The following is a 24,114-nucleotide window of genomic DNA, read 5'->3' on the forward strand; positions in this document are numbered from 1 at the left end:
CCGCCACCATACATATCAGGAGAGAAATTGGTTGCGGAGAATGACGCACTAAGGTGTAACAAACAAACACTTAGCAACTGTGTAAATGTTAAAGATAATGTTAACCAATTAACCAATGCAAGTATTAACCCGTGCAAGTTGTACCCTGTTTTGAACTTTCCTCAGGAGTGTGATCAAGAGGACGAATCGGCAACAATTTCAGCGCTCTCTCTAGCAGCCACCATAGCAGAGACCACAGTAGGCACAGCTCCACCCCCGAGATTAGTAACAAAGGCCCCTAGCGGAGGGATAGGTGAGGTCGTATCAACGGGTAAGTACGGCACCATACACTATGCTGAAACTATTTCACCACAGCCTGTAGAATCTACACAGAATGAGGTTGTTAGAGTTAATCCTGTTAAGGTAATAGTAGTTCCAAATGGGAAAACAGACACTTCAGGAGTCACTCCTGTTAGGAACATTGCCATGTATAGCCCATTTTCCCGAATGGAATTAAGGACCATAGTGTCTGAATTCCCTGATCCTAGAAAAGACTTAGTTGCCAGCCAAAAATACATCAGAGACCTAGGTAACACGGTAGAGCCCAACAACAAAGACTGGCAGATATTGCTGAGAGCATGTTTACCCTCCAATGTTGACGCAACTCAATTTTTAGCTGACTGTGGATTAGATCAGGATGTACCTCTTACAGAAGTGTACAACAAAGACAATGTAAAAAGAATAAGCTTACAGTTAAAAGCGTATTTCCCAGCGGTAGTTAAATGGAACAAGATATTCTCCATTAAACAAAAGGAGTCAGAAACAGCTACAGAGTATTTTCACAGAGCATTATTAGAGATGGCAAAATACACAGGCATAGAGGACATTAAAACAAACATAAACCATCGAGAGGTAGCAGTATCGGTACTGATGGATGGTTTAAAAGAGTCATTAAAGACTAGGGTACAGACCACACAACCATGTTGGCGAGGTCTGTCTGTGGCTACTTTGAGAGAGGCTGCTATTGATCACGATAGGAACATCACCAGACACAGGGAACAACAAGGTGATAAGTTAATGGCAGTAAGTATACAGGCCTTGACCACAAAACAGCCTGTGTTAATATCACCAAACCCTGTGGGTAAGTCAAATGTGGTAACATGTTATTTTTGTCACAAACAGGGACACTTTGCACGAGACTGTAGATCGAGAAATATACAAAAATCTTATCAACCCCCTAGACAACGACACGACACACGACATTGGGATCAGGGTCCGCAGAAACGGACTTATGAGCCACATGCAGGGGAAACAAAAAGATATCCCCCGAACAGAGACTGGCAAGCCTCTGGTAGCTCCCAATTAACTCCATCACAAGTAGTTGCTGCCAGCGGGATTCAGGGAGGTCACCATACCCAATAGGGGTGTGGCCATACCTGTAATCTGCAGCCAGTAAAATTGATTGCAAGCCTTGGAAGTGAACCAGAAATTGCAATCAATGTAGCTGGTAAATCATTAAACTTTCTTGTAGATACAGGGGTGGCCAAATCAGTGATAAATTCGACAGTGGGCATGAGAACCACTGGAAAGACAATTCCAGTCATAGGGGTAACGGGAGTAGTCCAGCACTACCCTGTTAGCAAACCAGCCGAGATTACAGTAGGGCCGTTACATACCAAGCATTCCTTTTTGCTGGCTGCATCGGCACCGACTAATCTCCTGGGAAGAGACTTACTGTGTAAAATGGGGTGCGTCATTTATTGTACTCCTGAAGGTGTATTCTTGGACATACCTGAGAATCACGCTCAGGAAGTGCGAGACATGTTAGACTCCCCATCAAAATTAATGTCACATACCATTATGACAAATAGGACTCCCTCCCAAGTAGAAGAAATGACATCTCAGATACCAGAGTCACTTTGGACAAAAGATGGACAGGACACTGGATTAATGGCAAACGTAGCTCCGGTAGTTGTACAAGTAAAAGATGGTAGGATAGCTCCAAAAATCCCACAGTACCCTCTGAAGCCAGAGGTGGAGTTAGGAGTTTACCCAGTAATAGAGCGCTTGCTACAACAGGGCATTCTGGTAAGAACGTCCAGCACTGCCAATAGTCCCATCTTCCCTGTTAAAAAGAGTGGGGGGAGGGGTTACCGGCTAGTGCAGGATTTAAGGGGGATTAACAAAATAGTTGAGAGTCAGTTCCCCGTAGTGCCAAATCCAGCTGTCATCCTAATGCAAATCCCTCCCACTGCGAAATTTTTCACTGTTATTGACCTCTGCTCCGCTTTCTTTTCGGTACCTCTGCACCCTGACAGTCAATATTTGTTTGCATTCACATACAGAGGAGTCCAATACACATGGACTCGATTACCACAAGGATTCCTAGATAGTCCAAGTATATTTTCCCAGGCTTTGCATGATTGTTTACAGTCTTTCCAACCAGAGAGTGGATCAGTATTAATACAGTACGTGGATGATCTACTACTGTGTTCCGATTCATTGGAAGCATCCCTGAAGGATACGAAACAGCTCCTGTTTCATCTTTCAGACACAGGACACAAGGTTTCCAAAGACAAGTTGCAATTATGCCAAACTAAGGTAAAATATTTGGGACACTGTCTAACACAAGGACTGAGACACCTGACCGCTGATAGAATTCAAGCAATTAGAGACATGACTCTGCCACAAACCCAGCAACAGATCAGAACATTTTTAGGAATGTGTGGGTATTGCCGTAATTGGATCCCAGGGTTTTCCATTCTAGCATTACCCTTGCAGGAGATGGTCTCCTCAAACAAACCTGATCGGATTTCGCATACAGACGAGTCTGAGACAGCATTTGAGAGGACTTAAACAGTGCCTAACGCAGGCACCAGCATTAGGTATGCCAGACTATGGGAAACCCTTTGAACTATACGGAACAGAAAGTGCTGGTTGCGCGGCAGGCGTACTAACCCAAAAGCACGGTGATGCCAGCAGGCCAGTAGCATATTACAGCGCTCAGCTAGACACGGTAGCGCGATCCCTCCCCACATGCTTGCGAAGCGTTGCTGCGATAGCATTGCTAGTAACGAAAAGCGAAGATGTAGTGCTAGGTCACAACCTCACAATTCATACACCACATGCAGTGTCAGCCTTGCTGAATTCTGCCCAAACCAGGCACGTCTCATCAGCGCGGTTTACAAGATGGGAATTGGCACTAATGGCCCCCGTAAACATCACCATAAGGAGATGCAGGGCATTAAATCCTGCAACATATCTCCCAGGTGTGCCTGGACAGGCACAAAGGGTGGAGGATGAGAGTGGTGGGGAAGGAGGATTTAATACAAAGGAAGACACACATGATTGTATGGAATATTTGACCCAAAATTTTACCGCAAGGCCTGACATCAGTGACAACCCACTGGAAGATGTAGAACTTACGTTCTACACGGACGGTAGTTGTCATAGACAGTCAGACTCGGGAGACTTGTGTACTGGATACGCAGTCGTAGATGACCAAGGCACCATAGAAGCGGAACCGCTAGGCCCACCTCACTCAGCCCAGGTTGCTGAACTGGTCGCCCTAACCAGAGCATGTGAATTGGCTAAGGGCAAATCAGCCAATATCTACACCGATTCTAGATACGCATTCGGGGTAGTCCATGATTTCGGAGCCCTATGGCGCCTCAGAAACTTCATTACAGCAGCTGGTACACCGGTAGCGCATGCAGCTCACATAAAAAGGCTTCTAACAGCGATACAGGAACCCGACAGAGTGGCTGTTATCAAATGTAAAGCACACACATATAGCCAAGACCCAGTATCACTTGGTAACAGCCGAGCAGACGAAGCTGCTAAGTTAGCAGCTGCTACCCCCAGACAGACAGACACCACACAACTGATGGTATTTAATACCATCAACACACAGAAGTTGTGTGAGATGCAAAATTTGTGTTCCACACAGGAAAAGGCAAGGCAAAAAGGAGATGGCCAGGAGTCCTCAGGACTCTGGACAGATGGACACTGTAAACCAGTGGCCCCCAGAGCATACCTTCCATGTTTAGCTGAGGCAGCTCACGGGCTGACTCATCTGGGCAAGGAAGGGATGTGCAAGTTGGTAAGAGCATATTGGTGTGCCCCAGGATTTTCATCTCATGCGAGTAAAAGAGCAATGTCATGCCTTACCTGTTTGAGAAAGAACATCGGAAAGGCAATACCTACAGAACCATCTCATATCCCACCTGCCGGCGGCCCTTTCCAGGTAATACAGATTGACTTTATTCAATTACCCCCTTGTCGAAATTTGAAATATGTACTTGTTTGTATAGATGTTTTCTCAAATTGGGTCGAAGCATTTCCGGCGGCCACAAATACCGCTATGTTTACTGCTAAGAAAATTGTGCAGGAATTTGTATGTAGATATGGTATCCCTAGAATTATCGAAAGTGATAGGGGTACCCATTTTACAGGTGATGTCTTTCAAGGAATGTGTAAATTGATGGGAATTGATAGCAAGCTGCACACTCCATACCGTCCACAGGCGAGTGCGAAAGTGGAAAGAGTGAACAGCACTATTAAAAATAAACTGAGTAAAGTGATGGCAGAGACAGGATTGACATGGCCAGAAGCCTTACCCATTGTACTGTACAGCATCAGAACCACTCCCAGGTCCCCTCTTAATCTGTCTCCCTTTGAAATCTTGTTTGGTCGACAACCGCATGTTATGATTAACCCTCAGGATGATTTGAAGTGTAACAATGAAGTGACTGTAAAATACTTGATTAACATGAGTAAACAGTTAAGGAATCAAAATGATAATCTGAAGTTAGTGATTCCTGATTTACCAGATAGTAATTGTCATGACATTGAACCTGGGGATTATGTAATGATACGGAATTTTCTACGCTCAGGTTGCCTTATTGACAGATGGGAAGGACCATACCAGGTCTTATTGACTAGCACTACAGCATTGAAGGTTGCTGAGAGAGAGACTTGGGTTCATTCGTCCCACTGTAAGAAGGTTGCTGATCCAGAGAGGTCCCGTGATAAGGAACAGACGGTAGAGGTTGCATCACTGGAGTGTCTGTTCCAGGAGGATTGAGGCGGCACCTGAGCATTGAAAATCACAAGACCAAAAGCAGTTGTCGATCCCCTGTTCCCTTTTATTGTTTTTCTCCAACTTCCCATCCCCTCTCCCTCAAATTATTTTTTCCCCCTTCTCATTCTTCTCCGTTTCCTCCTACAAGATGGACTTGCCCCAAGAGACTGTGATCCGGATTTTCCTGTTGACCATGATGTTGACCAGAGCAGTCTGTTCCGGCGAGAGTACCATGGAGGTCGAGAGAGGTTCTGGAATGGGTTCTGATGATAAAGATGGAGGCGTAGTTTTCCAAGAACAACTTAACCAACAAGTAAAGGCGAGTATCAGAAAACGATCCGATAGCATTGACCATAGAAGGAATTGTGAAGGATTGTTAGCTGAAGAAAACTGTATCTGTCGGCTCTGTAACAACGTAGTGGAGGATGGGTGCATTAAGAAATGCCAATCCAGTTTTAATATCCATATGGACCGGCATCCATTGAGTGACTATCACTCCTTAGTGGGTAGTGTGTTAAATAAAACAGATTGTTGGGTATGCTCTCAAGTACCTCAAGGTCATAGCAAATCAGGGCTAGTACCATTTCCTTTAACGTTAGGGGAGGTACTTGAGTTAAGTGGTGGGAGACCGGTGGACAGGAGGTTTAATATCTCCAGCCCTCCTAGTTTGAAGCTCCACCAATACCATGTGGATAGGTCCCTATTATGTTTTAACATCTCCAATCCCCGAAAGCCGGGAAATTGGGAAGTGTCATGGAGTAATCAAACCATGACCTTTTCGCATAGAGCAGATAGAATGCCTACAGATACAGAGCTTATACGCCACATAGCCAGTAGAGGAAAATCTTTCCGGTATAGGTATACCTTAGGAAATAGGATTACGAGAGTTGGAGAGGTATCACCAGGATACTGTGCACATATCGTACAACCTGATACGTGTACTAAGCAGATGGAAGAATTAGGGTTAGGAGATTTCACATGGAAGGTGTGTAATATGGTTATGTCCTACTCCGTCCCATATGTTCTCCCCGATGATGCATATTTCATATGCGGGAGAAAGGCGTATAAGTGGCTTGCCCCAAACTCTGAAGGATTGTGTTATATTGGAAAAGTACTGCCTGAAGTAATGACTGTATCACATGACAAAATGAAAGACATACACCGTGTTGCCCAAACTCCTTATACTCACACCCATTACGAGCACGTAGTTAAACGGCACCTGATAGAAAGAACAGAGCATCCGGCCTCTGACATGATCCATGAATCCACCAGGATTCAGTTTCTAATCGCGTTAGACATCACTCGTACCGCCAGAGGAGTGTTGAATTATAAATACATATCTGCACTTGCAAATTTGTTAGATAATATCACTGAAATGTATGATGACACGTTTAGGTATACTGGAAGAGAACTTCAAGCTTATAAAACAGAACTGGTACAGCATAGAATGGTTCTTAATTACCTCACAGCAGTGACAGGCGGATATTGTGTCACACTGGCAACACAATACGGCGTGAAATGTTGCACATATATTACGAATAGCACCGAGGACCCGGTCGAGGTCATAGACCAAAAGATGGACGATATTCTCCAACTGAAGTGGGAATTTCGCAGGAGACACAATCTCACTCTTGCTGCTGTAGGTAATGAGCTGACTGGTTGGGTGTCATGGTTGAACCCGCGAAATTGGTTCTCTGGTTTAGGAGACTGGGCTCAAGGAGTCATAATGGATGTTGGGAAGTTTCTCCTATGTATCTTAGGTGTTATCATAACGATTGGCTTGATATTTAGATGCGGTCAGGCTTTAATGAAGTGCAATCGTCGTACTAGGGTAATGAGTCTGAGGAGTGAGGAAACTGTAATTCCAATGGACTTGATTTATGACCCAACGGTAGAAACAATGATGTGATGAAAATGCGATTTCTACGGTCCGTTTCTTTCACCTGTTTTTCCGTTTCCCCCAAGGTAAAAAGACCCACTTGGACGAGGAATTTGATGAGCCGATATATAGACAACAGATGGATTAAAGAAGAAGTTTTGACAACCTGATACACAGATTTTTGATGAACTATGCCATGGATCCCCAGTTTCCCTAGAAATTTTAAAATTACGCTAGCCCAACACTTTTGTAAATCTATGGACATTGACAGCTTTTGCTCGCACCTTATGGGCAAAAGCACAAAGAAGACTGCATTCAACAGACACCAAACAAGACCTCAATCGACGAATGTACATTTACCTGACATAGAATACCACCGCATTTACCGTAATTATGTCTTTTCTTCATTTCTACAACCCTCAGGTAATGACACACATAGTCGATAGGGAATACAGGCACAGATATCAGCAATCACATATCTCCCCCATTCATGTATCAACTAAAATGTGCTCCCCCATTTTGTTACAACCAAAGCCGAAAAGAGCTCGGTAAAGTTTGACAGCCCATCCACAGACCCGTACCACGGAATAAGAAGGAATTCAAATGTATACTTCGCAATGCCTCGAAGCTTGATGTACAACACGTACGGCACGATGATACATGACCCCCCCAAACATGGATTCATACACACATGCTTCTACTATATCACTAGGTCATACCCTCTTCACACCTTCTCCACTCTCCTCCCTCACCCAACCATGGAAATGTATTAACCCCTGACATATTTTTCTCTTTTTGAAATGTTTTAGAAGGTGGCAGTTATTGTTGACTGCCAAAGGGTGGACTGTCAAAGTCAGAAAAATATCTCTATGCACACTACCATATTTGCACCTCACACAGGTCCGTGCTGCGCATGCGTACGCTCTCCCGTACGTGCGCATACTCTCAGTCGCGGGCACCCGCAGGCGCACGGTATGCGTATTTACGGTAGAGTTTATGTGATCGTAGCGTGCGACTCAATCGTTACATATTTTCACTATATAATGTATTTTGTAGATCATGGTCCCTTTGATAGATTCTGAAAGTTTGGTTAATGTAGAATGTTCATGAACAGAGAAATCCCTCTTTGTTTGATACGAAGGGACAGACAGGAGTAATACAGTGGTGTTTAGTACCCATCGGAAGAGTATTTAATTAGCAATATTCCGGTGTTGGTTTGAAGCGGATTAATCGCTCGTGCGAATAGTTGTTATGGACATAAGAAGTTTATGAACATTTACTGTATTTGCACTTACTTATCCATGCGGCGGGAAACCCAGTTTCCCTCCCACCTGAGCTGTTGGAAATAGTCACGGCCCACCTGTATGAATCAACCTATGACCTTTTGTTATAATGCGAGGAGGAATTCCTGTGTCCAATGAACAATGAGATTGTAGGGACCATTGAATTGTATTGTGTGTGGGGCATAAATAGACAAGCCGATCACATCCAGCTCTCACTCTTCAACGGTTATCATTGCTGAAAATCGGGAGCTGGATGTCCAGAGGCGCATGCGATCGTTTCCCCTTGTGCGCAAGTGTTTCTCCGCAACCATATTGATCTTCTTGTTATTGTGGGCCATTTCTCTCTCTCTCTCTCTTCTTCTCCTCTTTCTCTCTTATTTTCCCTTAAAACGTAATTGTATTGTATTGTATTTCCTGTGTAGTTATCTGGTTAGGTAGTCTATGTTATATTGTAGTGTATGACTTGTATTGTGTTAATTCTTTTGCAAGTATATCATTCATAATATATATATATATTAGGCGTTGGACCCTAAGCCCAGGTATCCGTGTATTTCTTATAGTGTTTAGTATTCTCAGAGCGTCGGTGACGCTCGAACAGCATTTGAGTTAATAAGGTTACACTAGGTTGCATCTACACCCTATTTCTACACTAAGGTTTTACTGCATAATATACGGTTTATGGTTTAGATATAAAAAGTTTCAACATTGTGAGCGTCAGCGCCGCTGGTGATCTCCTCGTGGTCCCGAGCGTCCGCTACGCTATAGCGAATCATTACGTTAGACGGCAGCCAATAGCGTGCCTGCCTGTGATCTCTTGGCCGTGAGCGAACGTGACGCTTGAGCGTCTCGACTACGCCAGGCATGTCCAAACTGCGGCCCTCCAGCTGTTGAGAAACTACATATCCCAGCATGCCCTGACAGGTTTAGCATTCTCTGACAGCAAAACTGTGTCAGGGCATGCTGGGATATGTAGTTTCACAACAGCTGGAGGGCCACAGTTTGGACATGCCTGGGCTAAGCGATTGTTACGCAACGAGCGTACCCTTACGGTACTTCATACGTAAATAGCGTACAGTGTTCTTAGACCTCACAAAGGGTTTTATATAAGATAAATATCTGGCTTTATCAAGACCATTGGCGTAGCCAGAGTCCCCTGCGGGCTGAGAGTGACATGGAAGATATCCGTGCAGTCAGCGTACCCAGGTCCTTCATGGATTCCACCATGAACCCCGCAGAATCCTGTAGGTTACGTAAAAACAATTCAATGTCACTTCTATCCATTGTATCCAAATCCTCTAGTAATGTGCCTGACCACTTTACTATGGCTTTAGAAATGGGCCTTAACGCCACGCCTGAAGCAGTGTAAATGGATTTGAGCGTTCATTTAACGCAGTAGAACCAGGGACAGGTAAACCACCTTTTAGACAGTCTGGAAACAGATGCGTCAACAATGGGTGGGTATTCCCATTTTTTCCTATCTTCCTCAGGAAAGGGAAAAGCAACCAGAACCCTTTTTTGGGATCTGGAATTTTTTCTCCGGGTTTTCCCAGGATTTTTCAAATATAGCATTTAATTCTTTAGACGCAGTGAAGTAAGCCTCCTCAACCTGCTCAGGTGTTGTGTCATTAATGATTAACACATCTCTAATGGCCTCAATCATGAGCCGCCCCCCTCAGCACATCCCCATCACCACCTGCAGTATCAGAATCGGTATCAGTGTCATCTTGCATAATTTGGGCAAGTGCACGTTTCTGTGGGAACATGCTAGGGGATTTTGCAGGATATTGGTCGAAGCGGTCAATTTGAAGTGGGTGTATGCAAAAGTCAAGGATGCAATCATGCGCGCTCCAGGGGTGGTGAGCGGGGGAATAGGTTACATAGCGTTGATGAGCGGGGGGGGGGGGGGGGGGGATGGTAAGTCACGTAGCGGTGATGGGGGGGGGGGGGGGGGGAGAATGAGCGGCGCCGGCTGAGCGGGGACGGGGGAGATAAGTCAGATAGCGGTGATGAGCGGGTCAGGGGAACAGAGGCCACCAGAGTCTCACATGAGGAAGTGCAGAGCGTCTAGCTGGCCATCGGTAGGCGGGTCCACGGGGTGACCTCAAATTCTGGTGCCCAATCATATTTGCAGCAGTGACAGAGGCGTGCTTTCATATGGGCTGAAAGCACGCCCCTGTCACTGAGGCACTTCTACTAGTGCCGCTTATCATGTTTATTGTAATGGGCTTTTACAGCCCTGTCCTTGGCCCCACCCCCTGCCCGCCCCCCCGTATAGACGGGACCACCAGGAGCCATTAGCACTTTAAGAGTGTGGGCTGGCTCCTCCCTCTCTGCCTCTCCTACCAGACTCAGTTTAGAAAATGTGTCTGAAGAGACGACATACTTCGAGAGAAGGAATTACACAGATAGTGGCGAGATTCATACCAGCCCACACAAACATGCGAATCCGGCCAACATGCCGGAACAACGCAGAACTTACCTAGGAACCAGGTAACACTGAACCATAAACCCAGCATCTTCTACGGACTACGAGAAAAGGATTTACCGGCAGGTAATTAAAATCCTATTTTCTCTAACGTCCTAGAGGATGCTGGGTCCATATTAGTACCATGGGGATGTACCAAAGCTCCCAGTACGAGAGGGAGAGCGCTGAAGGCTCCTGCGATACTGCTTGACCAAACTTGAGGTCATCAGAGGCCAGAGTAACTTGTAAAACTTGGCAAACGTGTTCGAGCCAGACCAAATAGCAGCTCGGCACAGCTGTAAGGCCGAGAAACACACGGCCATCCTGCCGTAGAATACGCATACTGGATAGTGAACCTGATACAGTGCGAAAATCGACTGCTTAGGAGCAGGACACCCAATTTTCTTGGGATCGTAAAAGGACAAAGAGAGAGTCAGATTTCCCATGACAAGCAGTCCTCTTCACATAGATCTTCAAAGCCCGTGCAACATCCAAGGCCTTTGAAGCAATTGAGGAGTCAGTAGACACTGGCACCACAATAGGTTGGTTGATATGAAAAGCCGATACAACCTTAGGCAGGAACTGTGGACGAGTCCCAAGCTCTGCCCTGTCTTCATGGAAGATCAGATAAGGACTTTTGCAAGATAAAGCACCCAATTCTGACATGCGTCGAGCAGAAGCCAAGGCCAACAGAGTGACCGCCTTCCACGTAAGAAACTTGATGTCAGCCTCCAGTAGAGGCTCAAACCATGCTGATTGTAGGAACTGCAACACCACATCTAGATCCCAGGGTGCCATAAAGGGAGGCTGGATGTGGAGAACCCCTTTCAAAAAGGTCTGAACCTCAGGGAGGACAGCCAATTGTTTTTGAAAGAAGATGGACAAAGCAGAGATCTGGACCTTGATGGATCCCAATCTCAGGCCCATATCCACACCTGCCTGCAGGAAAAGGAGAAAACGTCCAAGTTGAAACTCCACTGCAAGAAACTTCCTGGCTTCACACCAAGAAACATATTTCTTCCAAATACGGTGGTAATGTTTAGACGTCACCCCCTCCTAGCCTGAATAAGGGTAGGAATGACCTCACTTGGAATACCTTTCTGAGCTAAGATCTGGCGTTCAACCGCCATGCCGTCAAACGTAGCCATGGTAAGGCGAACAGCCCCATGCAGCAGCAGATCCTCCCGAAGAGGTAAGGGCCTTGGATCTTCCAGCAGAAGATCCAGTAGATCCGCATACCAAGCCCTCCGTGGCCAGTCCGGAGCAATGAGGATTGCCAGAACCTTTGTTCTTCTTACCAGCTGAAGGACCTTTGGAATCAGAGGAAGTGGAGGGAACACATACACTGAGGGAACACCCCCACGGTGTTACCAGTGCGTCCACCGCCACTGCTTGCGGGTCCCTTGACCTGGAAGAGTACCTCCCCAGCTTCTTGTTGAGGCGGGAAGCCATCATGTCTATGTGAGGAACCCCCCACCAACCGGTTACCTCCTCGAACACCTCCGGATGGAGGCCCCACTCCCCTGGATGGAGATCATGTCTGCTGAGGAAGTCTGCTTCCCAGTTGTCTACTCCCGGAATGAAGATCGCCGACATAGCTACAGCGTGCCTTTCTGCCCAGAGGAGGATTCTTGACACCTCTGACATGGCAGCCCTGCTCTTCGTTCCACCTTGTCGGTTTATGTAGGCCACTGTGGTCACGTTGTCCGACTGCACCTGAACAGCCCGATCCTGTAGAAGGTGTGCTGCTTGCAGAAGGGCGTTGTACACGGCCCTTAGCTCCAAGATGTTTATTGGGAGAAGCGATTCTTGATTCAACCACATTCCTTGGAAGGTTTCCCCTAGAGCGACTGCTCCCCAACCTCTTAGACTTGCATCCGTGGTTAAAAGGATCCAGTCCTGAATACCGAACCTTCGGCCTTCCAGAAGGTGCGGTAGTTGCAGCCACCAGAGGAGCGAAATCCTGGCTTTTGGAGACAGGCCTATTCTCTTGTGCATGTGTAGGTGAGAGCCCGACCACTGGTCCAATGGGTCCAGCTGAAAAGGACGAGCATGAAACCTGCCGTACTGCAGAGCCTCGTAGCCAGCAACCATCTTCCCCAGAAGGCGTATGCATTGATGAACCGATACCGGGTAGGCCTTAGGACATCCCGAACCATTGCTTGAATCACCAACGCTTTCTCCACTGAAATACCCTCTGCATTTCCGTGTCGAGCATCATTCCCAAGAAAGACAGCCGCCTTGTCGGTTCCAGATAAAACTTTGGAAGGTTTAGGATCCAACCGTGCCTCCTGATCAGTTGTGTCGTGAGCGCGATGGACCGCAACAACCTCTCCCTGGACGACGCCTTGATCAGGAGATCATCCAGATATGGAATTATGTTCACCCCCTGTATGCGGAGGAGAACCATCATCTCCGCCATCACCTTGGTGAAGATCCTCGGTGCTGTGGAGGGGCCAAACGGCAGCGCCTGGAACTGATAGTGATCGTCCATCAGATTAAACCGGAGATATGCTTGATGAAGAGACACCAGGAACTCCCCCTCCGTCAGTCCTGAGATGACAGCTCTCAGAGATTACATCTTGAATTTGAACTCCCTGAGATAAGGGTTCAAAGATTTTAAGTTTAGAATAGGCCGTACCGAACCATCCGGTTTTGGTACCACAAAAAGGTTTGAATAATAACCCCTGTTCCACTGCTGAAGTGGGACCGGAACAATGACCTCTGACACCACCAATTTTCTGATGGCCTCCAGAAGAATTGTCCTGTCTGCCAGCAGGGCTAGCAAGCCCGACTTGAAGAAGCAGTGAGGAGGGTGATCTTGAAACTCCAGCCTGTACCCTCTGGACACTATATCCAGTACCCAGGGGTCCAGACCAGACGACATCCAGATGTGGCTGAACTGCCGGAGTCTTGCCCCCACCTGACCTTCCTGTCCACCGTCATGCGGAGGACTTAGGGGTATCAGAAGCGGGCTTCTGGGTCTGGGAACCTGCAGGAGCAGGTTTCTTTCCTTTGGCACGACCACCTCTGAAGGTGTTTGAAGGCTTATTTTTTCTAGACCTTGTGGGCCGAAAGGACTGTGATGTGGTAGAGGAAAAAAGGCTTCTTGGTAGCCGGTGCAGCTGAGGGGAGAAAAGGAGGAGACTTACCCGCGGTAGCCGTGGCAATCCACGCATCCAGCGCCTCCCCAAAGAGCCTGACCTTTGTATGGCAGGCCCTACACACACTTCCTGGATTCCGCGTCCGCAGACCAGTTGCGCGGCCAGAGACCTTTGCAAGCCGAGACGGACATGGAGGAGATCCCCGCAGCCATGGAACCCAGGTCCTTCATGGAATCCACCAGGAACCCTGCAGAATCCTGAATATTACGTAAAAATAAATCAACGTCACCTTTGTCCAGCTTAGTCGATTCCTCCTGCAGAGTGATTGACCACCTGGCAATAGCTTTAGCAATCCAAGCACAGGCTATAGTAGGCCGCAATATAGCCCCTGAAGCAGTGTAAATGGATTTCAGCGTAGCATCCACCTTGCGATCTGCTGGGTCATTTAACGCGGTAGATCCCGGGACCGATAATACCACCTGTTTGGACATCCTGGAGACAGAGGCGTCGACTATCGGTGGGGACTCCCATCGCTTCCCATCTTCCTCAGGGAAGGGAAAAGCCACCAAGACCCTCTTGGGAATCTGGAATTTCTTTTCCGGAGTTTCCCATGCCTTTTCAAAGATAGCATTCAATTCTTTGGATGCCGGAAGGTGAGGGGAGGGCTTCTTATGATCTGTAAAGAAGGCCTCCTCCACCTGTTCCGGAGCCGTGTCTGAAATGTGTAAAACATCCCTAACAGCCTCGATCATCAACTGCACCCCCTTGGCAAGTGATGCCGTCCCCCTCAACACATCCCTGTCACAGTCTGCAGCATCAGAGTCGGTGTCCGTGTCATCCTGCAGAATTGCAAGTACACGTTTTTGAGAATGTACCGCAGGGGACCCCGAGGAGGCAGGATCAGACCATACCAACATAGAGGACTGGAGGACCTGAGTGGCATGCTCAGTCCTAGCAACTCTATCAGAAATCTGAGAAATAGTCCCCCCTCAGAGAGACTAACCATTCTGGCTCTCTAGCTGGGATCTGCGCTAAAACAGTGCAATCCTGATTACATGGAATGGAGTCCTCCTGGGAAGATAAATACTCTGCAGCATATGAAACAGTGTCCCTAGACATGTTGACACACACACTCAAACACCCCACAAACACACAGGGTATTATGTAGACAGGTCCCCCCCAAGAATGGCAGCGAGACACACAGATTGGAGCCAACCCACACACAGCACTATTAAAAAGGTATAGGGAGTCCCCAACCAGAGCTGTGTCCCTTAATAGGTGACACAGCCTGTTTAAAGCCCCCCCCCCTCCACACCCTTCTTCAACCCCATTGGTACCGTACAGATAGCTGGAGATTGCTATGGAGGGACCTGGATCCACTTGGTAGTGAGTGCAGGCAGGAAAAATGGCGCTGAACGCTGCTGGGTCCGCTCTGAGGAGAAGCTCCGCCCCCTCAATGGTGCTGTCTTCCGCTCACTGAAAGATTATACTGGCCGGAGGAGTTGTGCTGGTCTGGATCCGCAGACCCCGACACACTTGCAGTGGACAGTGTAGGCGCTGGCCCAGGGCGCCCTTCCCAGCGCCGCACCGCAGTACCGCGCTCCTTACCCTCCGGCCGCCTTCTTCACACTGTCCCCCCGCTTGCAAGGGGGAACAGTGACTCACTTGCCACATTTTCAGCTCCCTGAGGGGGTGGCGGCCGGCTGCCGGGGCGAACGTTCCCCTGCGGCGGGGCACGATCAGACCCCTCTGGAGCTTAACGTCCAGTCAGCGGGAACAGTGGCTCAAGACCCCGCAGGGCGGACACTGCTCCCCCCCCCCCCTCAGCCCCTCGCTGCATGGAGGCTGTCGCCAGCAGCCTCCCTGGAAAATAAAAAAAACTCTGAAAAGAATGAAAAAAAAGAATTTCCCAAGAGAACCCTGTAGAGCTCCCCTAGCTGTGACCAGCTCCTCCAGGCACATTTTCTAAACCGAGTCTGGTAGGAGGGGCATAGAAGGAGGAGCCAGCCCACACTATCAAATTCTTAAAGTGCCAATGGCTCCTGGTGGACCCGTCTATACCCCATGGTACTAATATGGACCCCAGCATCCTCTAGGACGTAAGAGAAAGAGGAGATTAAGCGGACAATACACAGAGCTTGTGGGGGGGGATCCGTTTTTGGCTAGATCAACTCAGAGGACACGTGGTTATCCGCTTAGGTTAGAAGAGAGGAGATTTCGCACACAGAGGCGAAATGGTTTTTTCACAGTAAGGACAATACGTGTTTGGAATTCCCTTCCAGAGAGAGTAGTAATGGCGGACTCTGTAGATACTTTTAAGAATGGGCTAGATAAATTCCTAATGGATAAGGATATACAGGGTTATGGTGGGTAAGTCATGCACTATAATAATAAAAAAAAAAAATTTTGCCATCAGGCTACCTCCCGCTTGCTTGCACCTCATGTCATCCGTCTGTCAACCCTTCCCACTAGATTGTTAGCTCTTCAGAGCAGGGCCCTCTTTCCTCTTGTTATCTAAGCCCTCTTCTTGACACATTTCACTCGCAGCTCTCCCCTACTCAGCGACCATCTTTACCCGCTTTTTCTCCTGCTGGTATAGGCTCATCTCCATCTATGGCCACCAGCCCCTAGTAGTACGATGGTTACTCCTTCACTACTTACATCTTAGCTGTATTAGGTCTTGAGAATTGTGGTGCTCTTCGTTACCTGTACTCTATTTTTGTTATTTATTTACTGTAATGCTAAGTTTTGTCTAGCTGTACGGCGCTGCGAAACAGTTGTGGCGCCTTATAAATAAAATAGAAAAATATAATAATAATAATAATAATAATAATAATAATAATAATAATAATAATAATAATAATAATAATATTATATATGCACACATAATATTCACAAATAGGCACTCACCAAATTCAGATATGCTTCAGGATGATTTAATCACATACTCACAAACAATATTCATGCAAGGCTTCTCAGTGTTTGCATTGAAAAATAGCAACATTTTGGTCCGTCTGGACCTTTGTCAAGCTTTAAATCATATCAGGCCATGAGCAGATACAACAGCAGAGCTGAGCTACTCGCACCGTAATTTCCCAGTGCAGGGGGATTAGCTGGACTTCTCTTTTCGGGGAGACAACCCCTTCCTCAGAACCGTACCAGTACCAGAGCTTTTATGCTCCTTGGACGAGCGCCGACTGCTTTTGATCATATAGATAGATAAAGCACATATGCCCCAGCACTCCAATGACCTATCTAGGTCGCACTGTGCACCGATGCCCTCCTTAAGGGGATTGCACCTCTAAATATGCAGTGTTTAGAAGGAGGCGGCACTCCGAAGACTGTAAACCGTTTTTTCTTAACGCAAAAACCAATAAAACTTATTTAAAAAAAAAAAGACTGTAAACCGGTAAATCTCACCAAACAACAGTGTTTATTCTGTCAACGTTTCGGGGCTCCAGCCCCTTCCTCAGGACAACATGTCCTGAGGAAGGGGCAGGAGCCCCGAAATGTTGACAGAATGAACACTGCTGTTTGGTGAGATTTTCCTGTTTACGGTCTCCAGAGTGCCGCCTCCCTCTGAACAATGTAACCTGCAGTTTTTGCACTAAAAGTTTGTTTTGCACAAGTCAAGTCTCTGAGTGCCGCCTTTTATATCTGATATATATATATTATATATAAATAAAAAAATACACACACACACACACACACACACACACACACACACACACATTAGTCCTAAAAATAATACAGCGTAGGAGCCCCCAATTAGGTTGAACTCGATGGACAAACTGCCTTTTTTCAACCTCAGAAACTATGCAACTATTTTGCTCAATATTTCAGGAGGAAATTCTACTAAAATGGTACAAATTTGCTCCCGGACAAACCAAATTGCAATTCAATCAAATGTACAATTTCTTTTGAAGGCAGGGAAATTGCTGTCTGATGGGCCGTGTAGTTGCATATTAAAATGAATCTGCACAGTATATGACAGATATACAGCCCCCCCCCCCCCCCCCCCACTTCCACAAAAAAAAAAAAAACACGGCTTCGATTTGCCCCCGATCTCTTTCCCTTTCTCTGCTGAGCAACTTTGCTTTGCCAAGAGGCAACACGATAATACTTTCTAGTTGAGTGTACTCCATACTGTATATAAGTCGGTACAGACCTGCCACACCCTTCATAGAAATACATTGACTGCACTGTGATATAAAATTTGAATACATTTTAGAAATTGTATTATCGGATTTTGATAATCTAAATCTTTATTGAAATCACTGTGTGGACAGACTGAATGGTCATTATGGTCTATACTTGCTTACATTATTTAGTTTGTTCCATGTGTGTACAGATCATGCAACAAAAAGATGGTTTATGAAAGGATCCTTCAATTAGACGTTATAAAATTTGTGCTTATACGAGAACATTTGAACAGGTCACTATAAGCAATAGGCTAACTAGGTGAAGTAAAAACATATTTGCTGGCCAAATCAAATATTGAGAAGCAGGGAGGAAAAAAAAAATCAGCTAAGTAAAGTAAACAATTTAAAGCCTGAGAAATACAGTGTTATATTAAATCATACAACCCATTACTTCATAATAACTCACACAGACCCTTACCTTTCAGACTGACTAGGAATATACAAAATTTATAGAGCAGCCATTCTCGTTCCCATTTTTAATCCACCTCAAACCTCTTTCATTATCCCTTGTGTCAGTACATTGCAATGCGAATAAGTGGAAGCCTGAATATTATGCAGATATTATAAGTAGTTTAAATGAAAGAATAGCTTACCTATCCTTATTGGGTCTATGGTCTTATAGGCCCTACACACTGGAAGATAACACTGAACGATATGAACATCCTCGTTCATTAATGAACGAGAACTCGTTCATATCGTTCAGTGTGTAGGCACCAACGATGAACGATGCGTGGCCCCGCGCTTGTTCATCATTGGTGCCCCGTTGCTTATGCATGCAGGCCAATATGGACAATCTCGTCCATATTATTGCAGTGCTATGGAGCCGGTTGACGGGGGAGTTTAGAAAACGTCACACACCCCGTCACCTACCCCCCGCCGGCCGTATCGGCCATCGTGCACCTCGGCGGAACATCGCTGAATGTGTAGGGCCCTTTAAACAGACAGTTCTAGTGTAATATGGTTTCCTTTAGATGGTACGAGTGACATCAATGCCTTCAATGATAACCCAATTATTTCAATATTTCAGGGTCATTACACTGGGTCCTAATGTGGTCACTGGCAGTGCTGCTCCACTACAAGCCAGAGAGGAGGGCACACTAGAGGGGAAAGCACAACATTTATATACAGTACCTTTGGATGACAGAACTGGTAATATAGAAGGAAACAGTCTACGGGCATCACACATTTGCTATAAGCAATAATATATTTACATGGTGCACAGAATCCGGATATGTATCTAATAGGGACATAGGCAAACCTCACATTGAAGATTTGCCAAGACTAGAATGATATTATATAATCTTGACATTACTAATATTACTCGGCACTGAAACAAACCTACAATGCCCTATTTGCATTTTCTACATACTCTTGTCAAATTGTTAAATTACATGCAATGACACTATGTAGGTTTAATAAAATAGCATATCATACGGTGGTTATTCATTAAGTATAGGTTCTCTGTGTATACTCTGGTCGGAGTAAAGACCATTAAATGGGTCTTGTCCCCATGGGGAAAACACCCATATTCTAGTGACCGCCAGAACAAAATATATTAAGATGTAGCTAAAAATCTGTCATGTGAAAAGGAGTAGGGAATGCCATTCATTATAATAGATAATATCCTACTAATAACGCAATTATGCTGGAAAGAACATAACTCAATCAACATGTTAATATGTAATAGTAAATATATGAATAAATACAAACTATAGCAAGTGTTACTGATCTTCAAATTAGATACTGAAAACAAACATCTTATAAATAGGCACACTTCTTTGACGTTTACAAACTTTAAATAGTTTGACAATAAGCTACTTCTATGGCATTTCAATCATGACATGTAACTTCTGGCAATAGTATGTTTTGACTTGGTCTGCTTGACATAAGGATGGAAGAATCTATATGAAACATATTTCAAACTCCGTGCAAAATTGCAAATGTGTCACAGATTGCTATCCACTCGCAGATGCATATGCAATTTCTGGAACATCGAAGAATCATTGCCGTCTGAGCAAATGTGAGTAGGTCTGAGGCTGCCAGTAATCTGCGACTGAGGCAGCCTGGAGGTGGTCTGTGCCGACGTCAGAGACTCTCCTCAAAAATGCCTGCATTTTTTCTGACACACCCAGAAAACAGCAGGTTTCCGCCCAGAAACGACGACTTTCAGTCAAACAGCGGCTACATTGCAATTATGATCTGTACGCATTTTCTGTTGCTATTACTGCGCACGTGTGTGCAATGCAAAACGCTGCACAGTCGTTCGATAATCGTTCAATTTGCGACTTCACTAAATAGCGATCCATGATGAATTAGGCCCTAGGTTCATGATTTTATAGCATTGGTGAACTCTGCCTAACGTAAGCCTTCCCAGTCACCAGATCTTCATGTAATCAGGCACCTATGGAATCAGCTTAACAAGAATAAATTTAAAACAGACAGCCACTGGTAAACACAGCTATGGGACACTGGAGATGGACTTGTACAGCATAGGTGTACCACACTTGGTTGAGAACATATGATTCTGGGGGCGATTCAATCGTTGTTTGGGCATCCACCACCATTTAATTGTGCGGCCGTACAGGTACACATGCTGCCGGCTCCGACATTTCAGATTCTCAAGCAGAAATGTGCAAGAAGTGACCGTTTTCGCTGGCCGGCCAGCACTTTAGTTGGGTTTAGCCCCTTTGCGTGGACCCAGTATTTAGGATGAAAAGGGGTTCAACAATGCAGAATTCCAGTAATGTTACATGCCAGGAACCTATCTCTGCACAATGAGGTTATCTTGAAAAGGGTATGCGGTCAAGATCCAGCCGGACGGAATCCCGGCGGTCGGAATACAGACACCGGGATCCCGACATATTCTCCCTCTGTGGGTGTCCACGACACTCATAGAGGGAGAATAAATTAGTGTGCCGAGCGTAGTGAGGCACCATGCCCGAAGCGTGGCGAGCCCGCAAGGGGCTGCGTTGCGCTCGCCCCCGTCGGGATTGTGTCGGTCGGGATCCCGGTGTCGGTATTCCGACCGCCGGGATTCTGTCCGGCGGTAATACGTACTGATCCCTTGAAAAGGTTAATCATTGGTTTAGTATGAAAGCAAGAATGAGAATTATCTGCAACGACGACTATTTATTTTGAAAGTATAATTTTAAATACTACAGTATATAACCTACACCAGAAGAATATAATAAAACACTTGTTTAATAAACTTAAATTACGGGTTACCAAGAAAGTAAATCCCCATTCCACCCTTCTATAAATATTATATTGGGTTTGTAGTGTTTATATTAGTCCTTTATGCTGTCATGACATGCCTCTAAAAATGCAATACAATGAATAACAAAATGCTACTCACTTAAGAGTCATCACTATATTTGAGTGTTTTGTATGACTTCAATGGAGGTTAGAGCTGGGATTCCACACATTATATGTCACTAGCTGCCAGAAGATTCTAAACCTTGTACTATAGTATTAAGCAGTTATAACATTCAGAAAATATATACATATACCAAAGTGAGAATATAAATATTAACTGCAGATTTAGCAAAATAACGTAATCTTTTAAAGTAAAAAATAAATTAAAAGAAATTGTAAATCCTACAGGTGTTAGAGGACTGTTTGATGGATTATTATAAAACATTAAAGAACACATACACACACAGAAGCTGCAAGGACAGGGCTATCCAGTACAACAAATATGACTGCAGTGTATAGTGCAAGGAGAGATGGCAGTCTTTAGAGCAGACTGTGATTAGGGGGGCTCATTTTAAAATATTGCCGCACAGTCCCTAGTTTATAAGGATGGTCCTAGAATATTAGGTATTTGTTCTGGTTCACATCTTTATTTTCCATATTGGAAACTACACTATTAAATTCCTATGTGGCTATATAGTCCAATTCTTGGTTAATTCCTTGGGTTTTAACTGCATATCAAAAGTCTACAACATAATCAGACTCTGTACACATAATACTGAAAATCAGAAGACACAGCGGCCAGCATCCAAAATGGATTACAGTAAATATTTTCAGCCTACTCCTAATTCTAAACCACCCATCCCGTAACCTAACCCCAGTACTAACCTCTGGGTCGGTCTTCTGACTGCCAGTAAAGCTTCATACCCACTGGTGTTAAAATACAAGCATTTACTTGCATTTATAACACTAGTACAATGCATGTAAATAGGAATGCTATTGGAACCTACCGTTTGCAATGACACCATTACACATTCAGGTTCCTACTTGCGTTTGGGAGGACTGCAATTTGTTGTCTGCCTGGGCAGTGTGCCCCAATACTGTATAAAACGCGGGTCAATTGTATTAAATCCAATGGCGCATTCGTTACTGACCTTCCCAAACACAAGCAATTGTTAACCACCAAAGGCCAAATATGACCACATTTAACATGTGTGGTTGAAATGTCAGTTGGTACACAATTTACGGGATCCGGTCTCTAGGTCAACAGTAACTAGGTCGACAGTGTATAGGTCGACCACTATTGGTCGACAGGGTCTCTAGGTCGACATGAGTTTTTCACAATTTTTTTTTACCTTTTCATACTTAACAATCCAGGTGGACTATGATTGGAACGGTAATCTGAAGCGAGCCATGTGAGGGGACACGGTGCACTAATTGGGGTTCCCGGTCACAGTACGAAGAAAACGACAAAAAATAAATAAAAAATCTCATGTCGACCTTTTGACCTGTCGACCTAGAGACTGTCAAACTTCCATGGCACACCCACAATTTAGTGTGTCAATGGAAACCATTTTAAATATGTTGACAGCTATGGTTTAACTGGGATGTATCAGCGTTCATCTATCACAACCTCCAATATGAGGGAAGAGATCCTCAGGCTAAACCAGCCCATAATTGACTAAAATGTTTCCTAAGCTGCCTCAACCAGACTGCAGATTAATATGTGCATAGATGTTTTCATCAGCCTGTATGTGCTTTTTATTGTACAGCAATGGACAAAATGCTGGTATTTAATAAAGATTGCCTCAATATGTCCCTTTACAGACTGGGATAGACACATTTCCCAAAATGACATCCAGAAAATCTCATTATAATTTTGTTATTGCAAGATAAGATATTAATAAAACAGAATAATTAACAGTCTGCAGTTGCTAAATTCGTGAAGCTGATTCATTTCCTCCTCACCTGTACTTTGGCCGCATTTGCACACACAGCTGCTGGAACATATACTGCACCTAACAGAGGCACTGTACACAGACATGCACGGGCTCCCTATGAGGCACCGCACACAGACGTTGCACCCCCTGAGGCACTGCACACAAACATGCATGAGCTCCCTATGAGGCACTGCATACAGGTAGCCTACAATATGAGGTGCAATGCACACAGACATGGGCACCCTATGATGAGGTACCGCACACAGACATGGCACCCCATGAGGCACTGCATGCCACCGTCACTCGGCCGTCTGCCAATCTTACCTGCGGCCACGGTGCCCCCTCTAGGGCTCTGCGGAGAAGTCGTCCCGGTCCCTTCCGCCATATTGCAAGCCTATGATAATAATTATTAGTGACCCTGTGTATTCAGTAAATCACGTCCCGTCTGTGGGATGGCTGCACCGGCTCGCTAGCAGTCACATCTGTGGGGATAGCCGTAGTGATGGCAGTGGGCAGACGCACAGCATATGTCTCCTCTGTACTCTGCTGTCAGCGGCGCAGCCTAATGGCAGCTGGAAGGAGGCGCAGTGCAGGGGGCTGGGCAGAGCCACAGGCGGATTGCTTCTGCTGGCTGGCAGCTCATTAAGCCGGTTTACCTTTCATTAAGTGCATGCTGTGGACAAAGGGGAGGGCGCTGAGGCATTAACGCCCGGTTTCTGAAGCCTCTGTATTACTCAACCTGTTTTGGTCATGTGCCTGTTCATTGCAGATTGAATGACTGAATGGACGTAATATAGGTTGGATGGAATGCTAATAAATCTGAATGGAAAAATACATTACATGTATGTTTACATATGTATATAAAACAAAGAGGACCTGTTACAGAGGGTTCACTATGATATGCCGGCGGTCGGGCTCCCGGCGACCAGCATACCGGCGCCGGGAGCCCGACCGCCGGCTTAGCGGCAGTGTGGCGAGCGCAAATGAG

At 45.6% G+C, this 24,114-nt stretch overlaps 1 protein-coding gene across 1 annotated transcript in view; it reads right to left on the reverse strand.

Annotated features, from left to right (window-relative positions):
- The window catches only part of MAP7D2 (MAP7 domain containing 2), a 295,213-nt gene extending 271,418 nt beyond the window's left edge, over positions 1-23,795 (reverse strand). Inside the window, exon 1 of the mRNA XM_063955748.1 lies at positions 23,451-23,795. Coding sequence (XP_063811818.1) covers positions 23,451-23,511 — 61 coding nt within the window. The 5' untranslated portion in view covers positions 23,512-23,795. The remainder of the gene's footprint in view (positions 1-23,450) is intronic.
- Between the last annotated feature and the right edge of the window lie 319 nt (positions 23,796-24,114).

This window comes from Pseudophryne corroboree, chromosome 2, assembly GCF_028390025.1.
Source record: "Pseudophryne corroboree isolate aPseCor3 chromosome 2, aPseCor3.hap2, whole genome shotgun sequence".
NCBI classification, from domain to species: Eukaryota; Metazoa; Chordata; class Amphibia; order Anura; family Myobatrachidae; genus Pseudophryne; species Pseudophryne corroboree.